The 15,433-nt window shown below is 41.8% G+C and overlaps 1 protein-coding gene and 1 long non-coding RNA gene across 13 annotated transcripts in view; one reads left to right on the plus strand and one right to left on the minus strand.

Annotated features, from left to right (window-relative positions):
• Nucleotides 1-901, minus strand: part of LOC122447585 — a 172,539-nt gene extending 171,638 nt beyond the window's left edge. The window contains exon 1 of the long non-coding RNA XR_006271295.1: nucleotides 807-901. This is a non-coding gene — a long non-coding RNA (uncharacterized LOC122447585). The remainder of the gene's footprint in view (nucleotides 1-806) is intronic.
• A 137-nt stretch (nucleotides 902-1,038) lies between these two features.
• The window catches only part of MYCBP2 (MYC binding protein 2), a 261,465-nt gene continuing 247,070 nt past the window's right edge, over nucleotides 1,039-15,433 (plus strand). For 10 of the 12 annotated variants that reach the window (XM_043477938.1, XM_043477940.1, XM_043477939.1 and 7 more), the window contains exon 1: nucleotides 1,054-1,641. In XM_043477938.1, coding sequence (XP_043333873.1) covers nucleotides 1,343-1,641 — 299 coding nt within the window. In that variant the 5' untranslated portion in view covers nucleotides 1,054-1,342. Of the gene's footprint in view, nucleotides 1,642-15,433 lie in introns of all 12 variants that reach the window. The other 2 variants (XM_043477949.1, XR_006271202.1) reach the window with 2 other exon arrangements.

Below are 15,433 nucleotides of genomic sequence, written 5' to 3' on the forward strand. Positions count from 1 at the left end.
CTTAAAAATGATTTCGTCCGGACTATGCAGTTAAGCAAACTCTTCAAACTGAGAATCAAAAGGATAAAATTTAATAGGAATCAGGGTGCTTTGGCACATATATTTCTAGAGCATTTACTTTGAAGAAGTTAGTAGAATAACTGGGAAGAGGGGACTCAGCAAATATTACATTTATAGATAACACTGATAAGATCTTTGGTAGATATGACATTTGCTTATGTTACACAATCTGTCACAATTGTAGTTTCAGGTCATATTCAAGAATTATCTTTAGTACTGTAAGTCTGGGCTGAGAAAGATAAGCCATGAAGTGACCACTATCAAGAGATAAGAGTGCCCCCCCTCTTAGGGTGAATGTGGCGTTAAAGAAAGAATATTTGAGAAAAGCACTACTGTATTAAGATTTAGCTCCGATATAAATGTTAAGAACAAGAACTTGGGAAATACTTCGGCTTGTGGATACTCTCCTACCTGGGAGTTATAATTTCACAGAATAAAAAAAAAAAAAAAGAAAAAGAGGGTGCACCAAATTACTACCTGTCTTTGGTAAGTAAAAGCTATTTTTAACAGACTTAAATCCTAATGACCAAAACCCCCAAACTAAGACCACCAAAGGTACTTCTAATTCGGCTGGCCTCCTTTGCCTTGAATTCTGAGTTCAACCAGCACCGTTCACAGTATATCTTCCCGTTGACAGCGCACGCCTTGGGGAAAGGTAACAGGAACACAGAACGATCATCCTCTGGAGGCGGGCACCGGGTCTCTCTTTCAGATCCCAGTTCTCCCACCTGGATGGAACCCAGTACCTAAAGCCGACTGCCTGGAGCTGACAGCCTCCCCAGCACTTTCCCGACTCTTCCTCAAGCTGCTAGTAAAACCCGGAGAAGTGGACTTCTTCCCGATCCCGCAAGCCTCCCCGGCCCCACACCCAATGCCCGGAGGCGGAGGCAGTGGCGGCGGAGAGGGGGTGGGGCGGGAACGGGGGGCCGAAGGGACTGAGCGTGCGCGAGGAGTGGCGCATGCCCAGTGCGGCCGGCCGCTTCCCATTGCGGGTGGCTCCGGCGGTGGCAGCGGAGGCGGCGGCGGGTGCAGCGGCGGCACCGCCTCCTCCTCACACGCCCGGGGTGGCGGGGTTAGATGAGCGGCCCCAGTAGTGGCGAGGGCGGCGCGGGGGGGAGGAGGAGAAGAAGGAGGAGAAGGAGGAGGTCGCTGTCTTTGTAGTCTCAGCTGCTGCGGGAGCCAGAGGCCGCCGCCGGAGCCGTCGTCGTTGGAAAAGGGCTGTGTGTGCGCGCGCGTGTCTGCCTGCCCGGCCCGCGGGGACGAGGCGGCGGCGGCGAGGAGGATGATGTGCGCAGCTACCGCCTCTCCTGCCGCCGCCTCCTCGGGGCCCGGCGGAGAGGGATTCTTCCCGGCCGCTACCATCTCTTCCTCCCCGGCGCCGGGGGCGCTGTTCATGCCGCTTCCCGAGGGCTCCTTGGCGGCCGCGGGGCTGGGGCTGGGGCTGCCGGCCCCGGACTCCCGGGGTCACTACCAGCTGCTCCTGTCAGGCCGGGCCCTGGCCGACCGCTACCGGAGGATTTACACAGCTGCGCTCAGTGACAGGGACCAGGGGGGCAGCAGCGCTGGACACCCGGCCTCCAGGTGCGTCTCCGGGTGCCCTTCTTTGCGCCACATGCTGCATGTGCGCCCGTGTGCGTGTCGGTGTCCGCCTGTGTGTCTGTCTGCATACGTGTTTATCGAGCTGTCTTTCAGCCAGCGCTGGATGCTAGATGGTAGAAGCAATACTCAGAAAGGAGGGTGCGGTGGCAGCAGTTTCTGCTCTTTTAAGTGTGTGTGACTGTCTTTGTGGGGGGCGAGGGAGGGTGGAAGCGGGGAGCGTGCGGTGCTAGCAAAGGTGATGGTGCGGGTCGGTTAGGACACGTGTCTGTGTATTGTTGAAGCCGGAGGAGGGCTGAGCGGAGGGTCATGCACGAAGAGAATTTGCAGGAGAGATGAGGGACCTGGCGTGTCCAGTGTCTTTGCCGCAATGGTATTTGCACGTATTTCTCACCCCTCCCCCTCCCCCATTCCCTCAGGACCTTCCATCCTCACCTTTCCGCCTCCCTTAAAAAAAAAAATCTGCCTTTCACTAAGAGAAGCAATGGTATCGGTTAAGGATAATGTCATATATATAGGATGAGTTTAGGATAAGACAGGAGATTTCAGTTTACGAGATATATGCGAAAGGGATACAGATGGAGGTTTTCCCTGGCTGTGAACGGTGTCTGATAGAGATTTCTAGAGCTGTACTTTGATAACTAGACCTTTGGGTCCTCGGGAGACGTGCTTACAGCAGCTCTCGTGTTCTGTTGTCCCATCGGCCATTTCCCTTCACCTTCTGTTCTATTTCCTCAGTTACTTTTTGGCCTTAGACTAGAGGGGGTTTTGTGGGGGAAAAGGGGAAACCTGAAAAACTTCAAAAGGTGACATCTGGTGTAGTGATCAACTGCCACCAACTAGAACATTTGAGGAGCTCCTACAATCTCTTTCAAGACTTGGTGCACCTACAGCTCCCTTGGTGGAGGAGATGTGAAATCACTTTCATTTTCTTTTTCTTAAAATGTAGGTGTCTTTTTGCTTAAGGCTCTCCTGTTGTCTTCCTGTCCATGCCTTTACATGCCACATACCTTGAAGCATGGTGACTGACTTGTTTCGCCAGCTTGGATTTGGCAGTGGTAATTGCGAGCTGTCTTCGTCTCCGCCTCCCCCCCCCCCCCACCCCGCCCCACACCTTCTTGCCGTACATAGGGAAAGCATAGGAGGATTTTTGTCGAACAAGTTTCAGAGTTCACTGTAGTTTTTGAATGTGTAGTTTGTTCGATAATAACCAGATGCCATTTTCTCTCATGAGAGGGGCTAGGCTGTGAGTCAGGTATTTGTGGTTGACCAGTGTGTGCTGTGGCCCCTGTCAACCGCAGAGAGGTGTAAAGATAGAGCTTCACTTTTTCTGGCTAAACATTTCTTCTGGTCTGTTTGATTGTTTACGGGATTGGGACTTGAATAGTTTTATCATACTGATGTAAATGTGTATAACTAACTACCCTTTGCTATCTAAATTGAAGGCCACAATGTCACAAGTCTGTTTCTTGCTAATGTTTTTGAAAATAGCTCAAAACCTCAATGGACAGTTTGCTCTAATAATTAGGTGTAATTTTGAGCTGTGAGTCTTTTAATTATGGCACTGTAGGTGCATCTTTACAAACCCCTTTTAAAGAATTTGAGTGTATTTCATATGTTGTTTCCAGACTTACGCAATAATTTGTGGCTGGCATGTTCCCTGTTTTAGCTTTCTGCTACTGTATTAGTGCAGTAAAACTGTTTCTGTGTATTTAGAACTGTATATACAGTTTTAGGCAAAATTAATATAGATTAACCACATATATAAAGTGTAAGAATGATTTTTAGTCTTTGGTTTGTTTTTGTACAAGCTATCAATTAAAATTAGTGAAGAATTAGTTCACGTACCATATTTCAAGAAGTACTCACGAAACAAGCCTTAAGTTGTATGATACTGCCTTCCAGTGCTTGTTTAGAACATTATTTTAGTTCACATTTTTACTAAGTCGTGGCTGACTATTCTTTATTGAGGATTTGCTTAAGAATTCAGTCACATTTCATATTAAATATTAATGGGGAAAGTGGAGCTGGAATTTAGGTTCTGAATGAATGATGTAATTATTGGTACAGGGGCACGAGTTGAGATAGAGGAAAAGATGAATGTTTCAGAGACAGAGAATGGAGCAAGAACAGAGGATGAAGTTCTAGTGAAAATCAAGTTTAAAGGTGTGAGAGAAAGGAGACAGTGAAGTCAGACCAAAAAAGATTAAAAAAAATTAAGATTAACTGTGGCACCTCTGGTTGGATTGAAAGTCCTCAGCAGGGTTAAATGCTGAAGAAAGTGAGAACACTTTCCAGGTCACTGGTGACTTTTGAGGAAGTGGTCAAGATGTATTTGTAAGAGAGGTGTGGTTAAGGAGTCGATGGGGTATTTTGGGGTAATAGGGAGATGTAGGGCTGAGGAAAGGTTATTTGAGTGTGGGAGGGTGGGTGGGAAACGTTCAGTAAGTGGAGAAGGAGAAATGAAAGAAGTGAGAGAGGGGATAATCCTTGGGGGAAAGTCTAAGGGAGATCTCGGGGACAGATTTGACATGACAGGTGAAGAGGTTAGCCACTAAAAATGTTAGGAGCTAGTCATCCTTTAATATAGAGTTGGAGGAGGTATGTATTTATAAATCTAAAGGCCAGGAGTTTATTAAGAACTGTATCTTTTTTATTTTGGTAATCCTAATGTGTAGCAGAAGTTTTGGCATCTGTTCTGTAAATATCCAGTGCCTGCTTTGTTCCAGACATTGTTTGAGGTGCTGAAGATGTAGCAGTGAGCAAGATAGACAAGGTCTCTATCCTCTTTGGAATTTTCACTCTAGGAGGGAGAAATAAGCAGCTGATCATTTTAGGTAGTGATAAATAGCCGTGGAGGAAATAAAACCGATTTCGTGTGGCGAACAGTTTGTAGTTGAGGGTGATATATTAGGTAGGGTGATCAGGACAGGTCAGGGTTAGTTGACATTTAAGTTGAGTCATGATGATTGGAAGGCAGACCTAGAGGAATAATGTTTTAGGAAAGTACAAAGTGTCTGGTGCAGAAACAAGGTTGTATTCAAGGAACAAAACAAGGCAAGTGTGTTATCAGTCAGTGTTGAATAAATTAGTTACTGAGGATTATGTTTTAGGTGTAGATAGAGAAGTTGAGGGATGGAAGCCTAATGGCATCAGTGACTTCGATGGCATTCTAATGAATGCTTGGATTCTGAATCTAGACTGGTTTTAGATCCTGGCTTTGCAACTCTTTAGCTGTGTGACCTTGGGCATATTACATAACTTCTGCGCCTCTGTTTTTTTTGCTTAAAAAATATTTTTGAGATATAATTGGCATATAACATTGTGTTGTAGGCGTACAACATAATCATTCCATATTTTGAGGAATGACTACGACATAGTCAACGTAACATTTATCACCACACATAGTTGAAATTTTTTCTTCTTGAAGTGAAAACTTTTTTAAGATTTACTTCCTTAGCAACTTTGAAATATACATTCCAGTGTTAACTGTAGTTACCTCCCTGTACGTTAAATCCCCATGACTTATTTATTTTATAACTGCAACTTTTTGTTTGTGCCTTTCAACTTCCTTGCCCATTGTGCCTATCTCCTTATGCGTGCCTCTGGCAACCATGAGTCGGTCCTCTGTATCTAAGAGTTTGGGTTTTGTTTTTGTGTTTTGTTTTGTTTTGGTATATTTGTCTTTCTCTGTCTGACTTATTTCACTTAGAATAATGCCCTCAAGATCCATTCCTGGTGTTGCAAGATTTCCCTCCTCTTTGTGCCTGAATAATATCCCATTTTAAGAATATATCTTCTTTATTCGTCCGTCAGTGGACATTCACATTGCTTCTCAGCTATTGTAGATAATTCTGCGGTGAGTGTAGGGATGCAGATATCTTTTCTTTAGTGTTTCCTTTTCCTTTGAGTACATTCTCAGAAGTGAAATTGCAGGATCTTATGGTAGTTTTTCTTTTGAATTTGTTGAGGAATCTCCATATTCTTTTCCATAGTGGCTGTGTCAATTTGCATTCCTACCAACAGTACACAAGGATTCCCTTTTCTCCATATCTTTGCCAGTACTTTTTATTTCTTGTGTTTTTGACGGTAGTCATTCTAACAGAGTGAAATGATATACTTCATTGTAGCTTTGATTTGCATTTTCCTGGTGATTGGTGATGCTGAGCATCTTTCATATACCTTTTGGCTATTCGTGTATCTTTTTTGGAAAAATGTTTATTCAGAGCCTTTTTCCATTTTTAAAGCTGGATTGTTTGTGGGTTTTTGTTTGTTCCTTTTAATTTTTTGATATTGAGGTCTATGAATTCTTTATAATATATATAATATTATATAGTAACCCTTTATCATTATATGGTTTGCAAGTATTTTCTCCCATTTGGTAGATTGCCTTTCCATTTTTGTTGGTTTCCTTTGCTGTGCAGAAGCTTCTTAATTTTATGTAGTCACACTTGTTTATTTTTGCTTTTGTTTTTTTCTATGTAGAATGGGAATAATAATAATGAGGACTGTATCATAGGTTACATGATTCTGCATATGTAAAGTGCTTGGCACAGTAAGTGCTAATAAATATTAGTTAATGATTTCTGCTGAGAGTGAAGGGGCAGATGGAGTTTGGGGACTTAAATAGAAGGCAAAGATCATGTCTTCCTCTTCTGTGTTGGTCTCAGTGACCAACATTACTATTTCATTTGTTCAGCGACTGAATAAATATATTTTTCTATGAATGAATCAGTGAAAGTTGGAACATTTGCTTGAAGAAAAAGATTGTAAGGAAATGAATAAAGGAATGTTTGATCAGTTCTGAATGTGCATGGCAGTACAACTTTGATTGCTTTTGGAAAGAATTATAGCACAGTGACTAATCTGCCCTGCAGTCAAACTGCCGTAGTTCAAATTTCAGTTCTGCTTTTTGGTCTCTTAAAATGGGCAAGTTAATTAGCATTTCCATGTCTGTTTCTTTACTTATACCTTATAGGGTTATTGAAAGAGCATTGTGCCTGAAGATGGTAAATGCTCATTAAATGTTAGCTGCCATTGGTGGTGGTCACGGTGTTACTATTACTGTTATTATTAAAGTCACATATTTAAAATTCCAATCAGCATGATGTTGTAAGCTTTTCCACTCAAAAGAGAACTGAAAACAATAGTTGATTCAAGGTTGAAGTGTCCGTGGAGATGAAAGAATAAAAGAAAGTGAAGGTTTTTGGTGACAAAGATTGACCATGTGGTAAAAAGAAAAGTGACGCCAGGAGGGAACTGATAGACTGGGAGATAAAGACGGTCAGGGTATCAGGGTTGACGTGGCAGAAGAACAGTGTTAGTGGAAACAATAGAGGAGATTATATTTAAAGTGGGAAATTGTTTTTCTTCTCTAAGCTAAACCCATATACTTCCTTCAACTTTATCTCTCTTTCTTGTTAGAAATTTGAGCCCATCCTTCAAATGCATGGGATTTTGGTTATAAGAGGTTAATCCAACACAGATTCTGATATTAATATTTGGTGCTAACCATTGGCCCTATAAAAATTTGTAAGACAGTTTCCACCTGAGTTTATTTTCTGGATGGGAGTGAAAGGTACAAAGGCAGGTAGTTATAAAAGTGTTAAATGACTAAGGAAGCACAGCCTATGATGACAAAGGGACGGTTTACTGAGCTGGTGCAGAAACATGAGCAAGAAGTCGAGAAGGCAGTTTGTGTGTAAGTAATGTTAAGAATTCTGTTAGAGCTACAAGGTGGCTGTTTTTTTATGAGGGAGAGGAATGGGAATTCATTCTGGAAATGGAGGCTTTGGCCAGAGGGTAAGGCAGCTTGAAATACCAGGTAAGAGTTCAGTTTTATTCAGTAGACACTGATAGTTTTGAGCTGTGAGGAAACATTATTGTTACTATTAGTGTTCTTGGAAGTGATACAGGGTTGAGTCAGTGTATTTGTGGATATGTAGTAATTTGCTTCATGTAGCTGTTGTATCTGTGGAATCCTATACAAACACGTGTTAAGGCAACAGTTGCTCTATTGGCATATAAGTAGGTAGAAGTATGAAATGAATTCATTTCTAAGCTCATGAGAAAATCTTGCCTTTGGGCTTAAAAAGAAAATAAAATGTTAATTTAAAACTAGTTTCGCATTTTAAGATACTTATTTTTAAAAAATCAACAGAATAGTTAGAATAGTCTCACTTTGTTTTTTCCTTCAAGAATAGATTAAATACTCAGGTTTTGGGAGGAGGGTTCAGGTTAATCGAGATTTAATTTACATATAATAAAATTTACCCTTTCGTACATGTCCATATGAAGAGTCTTAGAACCATCACAGTCAAGTATAGAATATGTACATCACTCTAAAAAGTTTCTTTAGTTTAACTCCCTTTTCCTCCCCCTAGCCACTGGCCACTACAGACGAGTTTTCTGTCACTGATATTTTACCTTTTCTAAAATGTCTTATAAATCTCACTCCTTAAGGACAGGATTGCATATATAGTTCCTCTCTCTGTCATCTGTCCTTGTATTTCCTATAAATGGAAATTAGGCTTTAAAGCTTCAGTAGGTTTCGGTTAGACATTTTTGGGGCAAGAATATTTTGAATATAATGCTGAGTACTGCACATTGTGTCCCATCCGGCGGTTTTCATGTCTCATTGTTTAGTAATGCTCAGTCTGGTTACTTGAATTACTTGGGTTCCCACTAGATCTCTTTTTCTGTATATGTATGCTGCTTCCATTTGCAATAAGCAGTTAATCGTGGGTAATAACTTTGACACACTGTGGATATCTTCCACCTAATGGTTTTAGCATCCTGTGATAATCCTTGACTGAGTCAGTTTTATTAGGGGCTTCAAAATGATGGTTTTTGTAATTCTGTTAAAGTAGAATTTGGTAGCTGATGCTCTTCTGCGAAGAATGTTCCCTTATCAACTAACTGGTGGTAAGCTTACTTCCTCCTAGGAAAGCAGGGTACATGATTGATTTTCTCCCCTCATTAGCCAAGTTGGTGATAGTAGTCTAGCAGTGGAGTGGTGGGTGCTGCAGTTCATCACCCAGGTGTCTCGGTTCAGGCATAGGCTCCCCCAGCCATTGAGAATAGTGGCTGCTAAAATCTACTGCAACCGAGTCTCCAGATTGCTCTGAGCCAACAGAGCTGCTTCCCTCAAAGTCACTTTTCTTCTTCGGGGCCAGCCTGCATCCAGTGCCTGTTCTCTGTGGGGCTGTAAATGCCTGGCCCTTCAGGTAGGACAACTTTGAAGATCCATCGCAACTCCAGAGCTCCCCATGGATTGGCTCAGGCTTTCCTGTGACAGCGTTTCAGTTCACCCCCTTCCTCTGTTTAGTCTCATTTCCTCTACTCTCTCGCAGTTGTTGATGTGCAGGGCATTTTTCAATACTGCGGGTGTGTAAATCTCCATTTCAGAGTCTTTTTCTTTGGCATCCTTACCCAAGACAGCTTTGACAGCAGTGGTCTGAGGAAGTAGTGTTTTTTTTTCCCCCCATTTATTTTTATTAGTTGGAGGCTAATTACTTTACAATATTGTAGTGGTTTTTGCCATACATTGACATGAATCAGCCATGGATTTACATGTGTTCCCCATCCCGATCCCCCTTCCCCCCTCCCTCCCCATCCCATCCCTCTGGGTCTTCCCAGTGCACCAGCCCTGAGCACTTGTCTCATGCATCCAACCTGGGCTGGTGATCTGTTTCACCCTAGATAGTATACATGTTTCGATGCTGTTCTCTCAGAACTTCCCACCCTCACCTTCTCCCACAGTCCAAAAGTCTGTTCTGTACATCTGTGTCTCTTTTTCTGTTTTGCATATAGGGTTATCGTTACCATCTTTATAAATTCCATATATATACGTTAGTATACTGTATTGGTCTTTAACTTTCTGGTTTACTTCACTCTGTATAATGGGCTCCAGTTTCATCCATCTCATTAGAACTGATTCAAATGAATTCTTTTTAATTGCTGAGTAATATTCCATAGTGTATATGTACAACATCTTCCTTATCCATTCGTCTGCTGATGGACATCTAGGTTGCTTCCATGTCCTGGCTATTATAAGCAGTGCTGCGATGAACATTGGGGTACACGTGTCTCTTTCAGATCTGGTTTTGAGGAAGTAGTTTCTAAAATGGGGTTTTGGAGCTAGACTTATCTGCTGGCTAGCTGGCAGTGAAGACCCCACGGCTGGTTGCAGATGAAGCCTGGTACTGGTGACCCTTGACTTGTGCTGTAACTGTGCCCCTGCTGAAACTCTCACTGGTGGTAAGACGGAGTGGGACTCCTGTAGAAGAGGCTGTATCGGTGGGTACAGTATCTTAGGCTTGTGAGACGTTTAGGGAAGTTCTTAATTATAAGGATGGTGGTGTCACATGACTGGTGAGTGACTCTGAGAAAGACCATGAAAGACTGAAGGTAACTAGGAGCAAAATGAGAAAGTTAGGTGATTTCTTTCTTTGGCATCATGTAAAGAAACTCATCTTCTGCAGTAGGAGGAAAGAAAAAGCTAAAGATTAGACCCAAGATTTAATTGCAAAGGTAGCAGAACTCCAGGGTGGGTTGCTTTCTCAGAAAGTCTGCTAGGCCAACGTCTATGCTTTGGTTAGGAAGAAATGGGACCCCGGCTTTTAAGATGGGACATCTGAGTTGATGCACTGGACAGCCAGTTGAAACCTTGAAACCCCCAATTCCTCTGAACCCTCTGAGCCTACAGAAGTGGTCTTCTTCTCTCAGGTAGAGGGTAGTTGCTTGGAGATTATGCTGCCCCAACTACTCACCTCCTCTCCTCTCCCCTGCTACTTATCACCAAACCAGTAACTAGAGTTAAGTCAGAGCAAAACCTCCTGGGAGATGCTGGGCCTGCTGAGGCGGAGAGGGACTAAGGTGCACATGTGTCCATGCACACACACACAGAGTGATTCCCAGACTGTGCAGAGGCACCCCCAAACTCCACCAGATACACAAGAATACCACGGGCTATTTCAGAATTTTAAAGGAAACACAGAAAGGTCTGTCACAAACTACTCCCTTGAGGTAGTTCATGGTTTTGACATTAGATCATGTTGCTCTCATTTCCATGATGTCTTATCTTTTTTGAAGTTGACTTTTGGGTATTTGCTGTGATACAAAGAAGGTGCTTCCCAGGTGGCTCAGTGGTAAAGAATCTGCCTGCAGTGCTGCAGCCACAGGAAATGTGGGTTCAGTCCCTGGGTCAGGAAGATCCCTTGGAGGAGGAAATGGCAACCCACTCCTGTATACTTGCCAGGATAATCGCATGGATGGAGGATCCTGGCAGGCTATAGTCTGTGAGGTTACAGAGGTTGGATACGACTGAATATGCATGCACGCATGTGGTACATGTAAATTTCTATACAGAAATCAGTGTCGAACAGAAAAAGAGGGTGGCCTGTTTAATCTGCACAAGTTTGAGGAGTTGTACAGGACCCAGCCAGTGCATTGTGCAATTACTGAGTGATTGTGGCTATTTAAAAATGAAATATACTTATTTTTCTTTTAAGTTTGTGTGTATTATTTTTTCATATGGCTACTAAGTTGTTAGAATATAACTTCTTATTTGGTTTTCATTAATAATAATTAGGTATTCCTTTTGGTCTACAAAGTATTGTGGAAAAATTACTGATGATGACTGTGCAAGGGCCCAATAATGGACTTACACTTGTCACTGTTGATCTAGCAGCTGAGCTGGTGAATGTCCAGCCCAACAGTAACAGAGAGTAACCTTCCTTCAAGGAAAGCAGCCAGTCCTTGAGCCTTGGAAGGGTCTGTGATTCATTTGGACTGAATGTGATGCATATTCTGAGTATATTTCCCTTGCCGGCTTGCAGGGACTCAGCTAGTGCTGCAGTTTGAGGGCCTGCAGAGTGACCCAGCAGCACAGGTGCCACACAGCACTGTTTGAGAGTGAAGGCCCTGCTCTTAGCACACGGACCCCACAGACCCGTTTGTCCCACTGTGCCTGTAACTACTCAGAAGGTGCTGACCGCAGAGTAGTGAGACGGTCAGGGTGGCACAGCTGAGGGCGAGCATGAATCCTCCCGAGTTCCCAGCAGGAAGAACACATGGAAAGTGGGATACCTCTGCTTAGTGTCCGTGATCCCCTGGGGAATTTATGCTTCCGTCTCTGTAGCTCTGAACACTGGTCAGAGTCACTGTAAGGGTCCTTATACTCAGGCGCAGCTGCTGGTGGGACTTGGTGCTCCTTTTCTGCGATAAGGAGTCACCATTTGGGCAGGGTTAATGTCCGTGATTATCCGGAGGAGGCAGGGCTGTGGTTTTGCGGTGGAGCGTGGGGTTTGGCACTCTGCTGTGTCACACTCTTAAGTGTCCTACTGGCTGTCTGCTGGTGCTTCCTTTTCCAACTTTTGTGGACTGTGGACATGAGAAAGGCCCGATGGCCACCTCACAGGATCAGTCAGAATTTCTGGTCCAACAGAAATTCTACCCAAAGACAAAGGGAATCCAGGATGACATACAAAGAAGAGGTCGTGACTGTAAGTTTTGGCCTTGAAACCATCTGAAGCCAGTGGTGGAGGCTCTAGCTTGTCCTACAGTACTTTACTTCCTCTGGAAAGTTTCTCCAGGAAATGAAACTAAGCAGAATTCTGCAGGAGCGTTATCCAGAATTTATTTAAGGCAAGTGAATGGTAGTAGTATAATAGGTGAACTGTAGGGAATGCTGTGGATTAGATTTTATTTGTAGATTCTGTGGGATGTTCTGTATAATCATATCATCATTCTTTCTGATCTCTAGGTAACCGTGTACTCCCTGCACCTTTATTCCAACGACAAGAACCTTTCTACTTCTGTTAAGTGCTGAATACAAATGATAGCTGTATCCTTCCTTGTTCCTAATCTAAGGGAGAAAGAATGACAAATCAGTCTTTTGGTCTTTCACTGTTAAGTATAATATTAGCTGTAGATGTCTTGATAGCCTTTGCCAATTTGAGGAAGTACTTTACTATTCCTATTTTGCTTATAGTTTTTATCGTAAATGTGTATTGTATTTTGTCAAATATTTTTATGTATTTATTGATATGATCCTATGGTAAAGGAATATGTTATCATATAATAAAAGGAAAAAGTAAATTAATACGTTTTTGAATATTAAGTCAACCTTGCATTCCTGGGATAAAACTTTGTACTGTGTTGTGTTGTTGAATTTAATTTGTTTCTTTGTTAAGAATTTTGGGGTTTGTATTCAGGAAGGCTATTGTTTTATAATCTTTTTTTTTTTTTGGTAATACCTTGGTTTTTGTATTATAGTTATCCTTGTCTTGTAAAACGAATTGATTAGTAATCACTTCTGTATTTTTTAAAAGGTTGCATGGGATTGAATATTTGATAGAATTCACTGGGGGTACCATCTGGTCTTGAAATTCTCTTTGGGGGAAGCTTTTACAGATTGATTTTTTAAAACAGATACAGGGATATTCAGATTTTTTTTTTTTTTTTTGCTATTTCTCATAAATTTTGGTAACTATTTTTCTTGAGAGAGTTGTCCTTTCATCTGAATTCTTGAAATTTTTGGCATAAAGTTGTTATAGCATTCTTATTGTCCTCTAATGTCTGTGGCGTCTGTGGTAATAATCCCTTTATCATTCCTCATGTTTATCATTTCTCTTTTTCCCTTGATTAGCTGGAAGTTTGTCATTTCTAAGTTCAAAGAATCAACTTTTGACTTTGTTAATTTTCTCTACTACTGGTTTATTTTCTATTTCATTGACTTTCCTCTTACTGTAATTTACTTCCTTTTTACTTTTGTCTTTTTCTTTTTTTTGTTTGTTAAGATGGAATCTTAGGTCATTGATTTTAGATTTTATCTTCTAATATGAGTATTTAAAGTGATGGAATTTTTATCTAAGCACATCTTTAGCTGCATCCCACAAATTTTGATATTCAGTATATTCTTTGTCATTTAGTTTAAAATATCTTCTAATTTTCTTTGTAATTTCATCTTTGATTCATGCATTGTGTGTGTGCGCTAAGTTGCTTCGTTCATGTCTGAGTCTATGCAACACTATGGGCTGTAGCCCCCCAGGCTCCTCTGTCCATGGGATTCTCTAGGCGAGAACACTGGAGTGGGCTGCCATTTCCTCCTCTGGGGTGTCTTCCCCTCCAGCAGTGGCAGTTGGGTTCTTACCACTAGTGTCACCTGGGAAGCCTAGTTCATGCATTACTTAGAATTATTTTATGTAACCCTCAGATGTTTGATATTTTTATATATATGATTGTTACTACTTTCCAGTGGGCCTTTTATATAATTTCAGTCTTTTAAAATTTATTGAGATGTGCATTATCTCCCAGGATATGGTCTTCCTTTGTGATAAGACCATATGCACTTGAAAAGAGTATGTGTTCTGCCATTTTTGCATGTAGATTTCTATTAATGTCATATAGTAACTGTTGGTTGATAGTGTTGTTTGGCTCTTTTATGTCTTTACTCATTTTTTGCCTAGTTCTATCAGTTGCTGAAAAGGGGCATTAAAGTATTAAAAATACTTGTCTCTGTCCCTGTAATTTTGTCAGTTTTAACTTCATATATTTAGTCCTCTGCTATTACGTACATGTATGTTTATAATTGTTAAAACCTCCTGATGAGTTATTCTTTTATTTCATTGTGATAACATGTTTCTTTATCTCCAGTAACGCTCCTTGTCTTGAATTTGCTTTTTCTGATATTAAAATAACTTGTTCAGACTTACTCAGGTCAGTTCAGTCACTCAGTCGTGTCCGACTCTTTGCGACCCCATGGACTGCAGCATGCCAGGCTTCCCTGTACGTCACCAACCCCTGGAGCTTGCTCAAACTCATGTCCATTGAGTCAGTGATGCCATCCAACCATTTCATCCTCTGTTGTCCCCTTCTCCTCCTGCCTTCAGTCTTTCCCAGCATCAGGGTCTTTTCCAGTGAGTCAGTTCTTTGCATCAGGTGGCTAGAGTATTGGAGTTTAAGATTCAGCATCAGTCCTTCGATTGAATATTTGGGACTGATTTCCTTTAGGACTGACTGGTTTGATCTCCTTGTAGTCCAAGGGACTCTCAAGAGTCTTCTTTTCAGACTTATTAGGCTTACTATTTTCATGGTAAATTTTTCTTATGTCGATTTTTTTTATAGTTTTATTTATTAATTTTTTTGGCTGTGCTGGGTCTTCATTGCTGCACAGGCTTTTCTCTGGTTGCTGTGCAGGCTTTTTTCTAGTTGTGTTAGGTGGGGGCTAGCTGTGTGGTTGCGATGTGTGGGCTTCTCACTGTGGTGGCTTCTCTTGTTGCAGAGCACAGGCTCTAAGCATGCAGGCTTCACTAGCTGTGGCACATGGGCTGAGCAGTTGGGGCTCCCAGACTCTAGAGCACAGGTTCAGTAGCTGTGGCACACGGCCCTGACTGCTCTACCACATGTGGGATCGTCCAGATCAGGGGTAGAACCTACGTCTTCTGCCTTGCCTGGCAGATTCTTTACCTCTGATCCCTCAGGGAAACTCTGTCCATTTACTTTTGATCTCTCTATATTTTTATATTTAAAGTTTCTCTCCTTTGGGCAGTACATGTAGGATTTTGCTTTTTTTTTTTTTAATCTGTCAATCTTTGCCTTTTATTTGGAGAGTTTAAACCGTTAATATTTAATGTAATTAATAATTGGTATGGTTGACTTTAGGTCTGCCATTTTATTGTCTTCTGTTTCCCTCTGGTTTTCATTCCTTTCTTATCCCTTTTCTATCTTCTTTTGGATTATTCTTTAGTATCTATTTTAATGTATCCATTGGACT

The sequence above is a fragment of the Cervus canadensis genome, chromosome 9, assembly GCF_019320065.1.
Source record: "Cervus canadensis isolate Bull #8, Minnesota chromosome 9, ASM1932006v1, whole genome shotgun sequence".
In the NCBI taxonomy this organism is placed as follows: domain Eukaryota; kingdom Metazoa; phylum Chordata; class Mammalia; order Artiodactyla; family Cervidae; genus Cervus; species Cervus canadensis.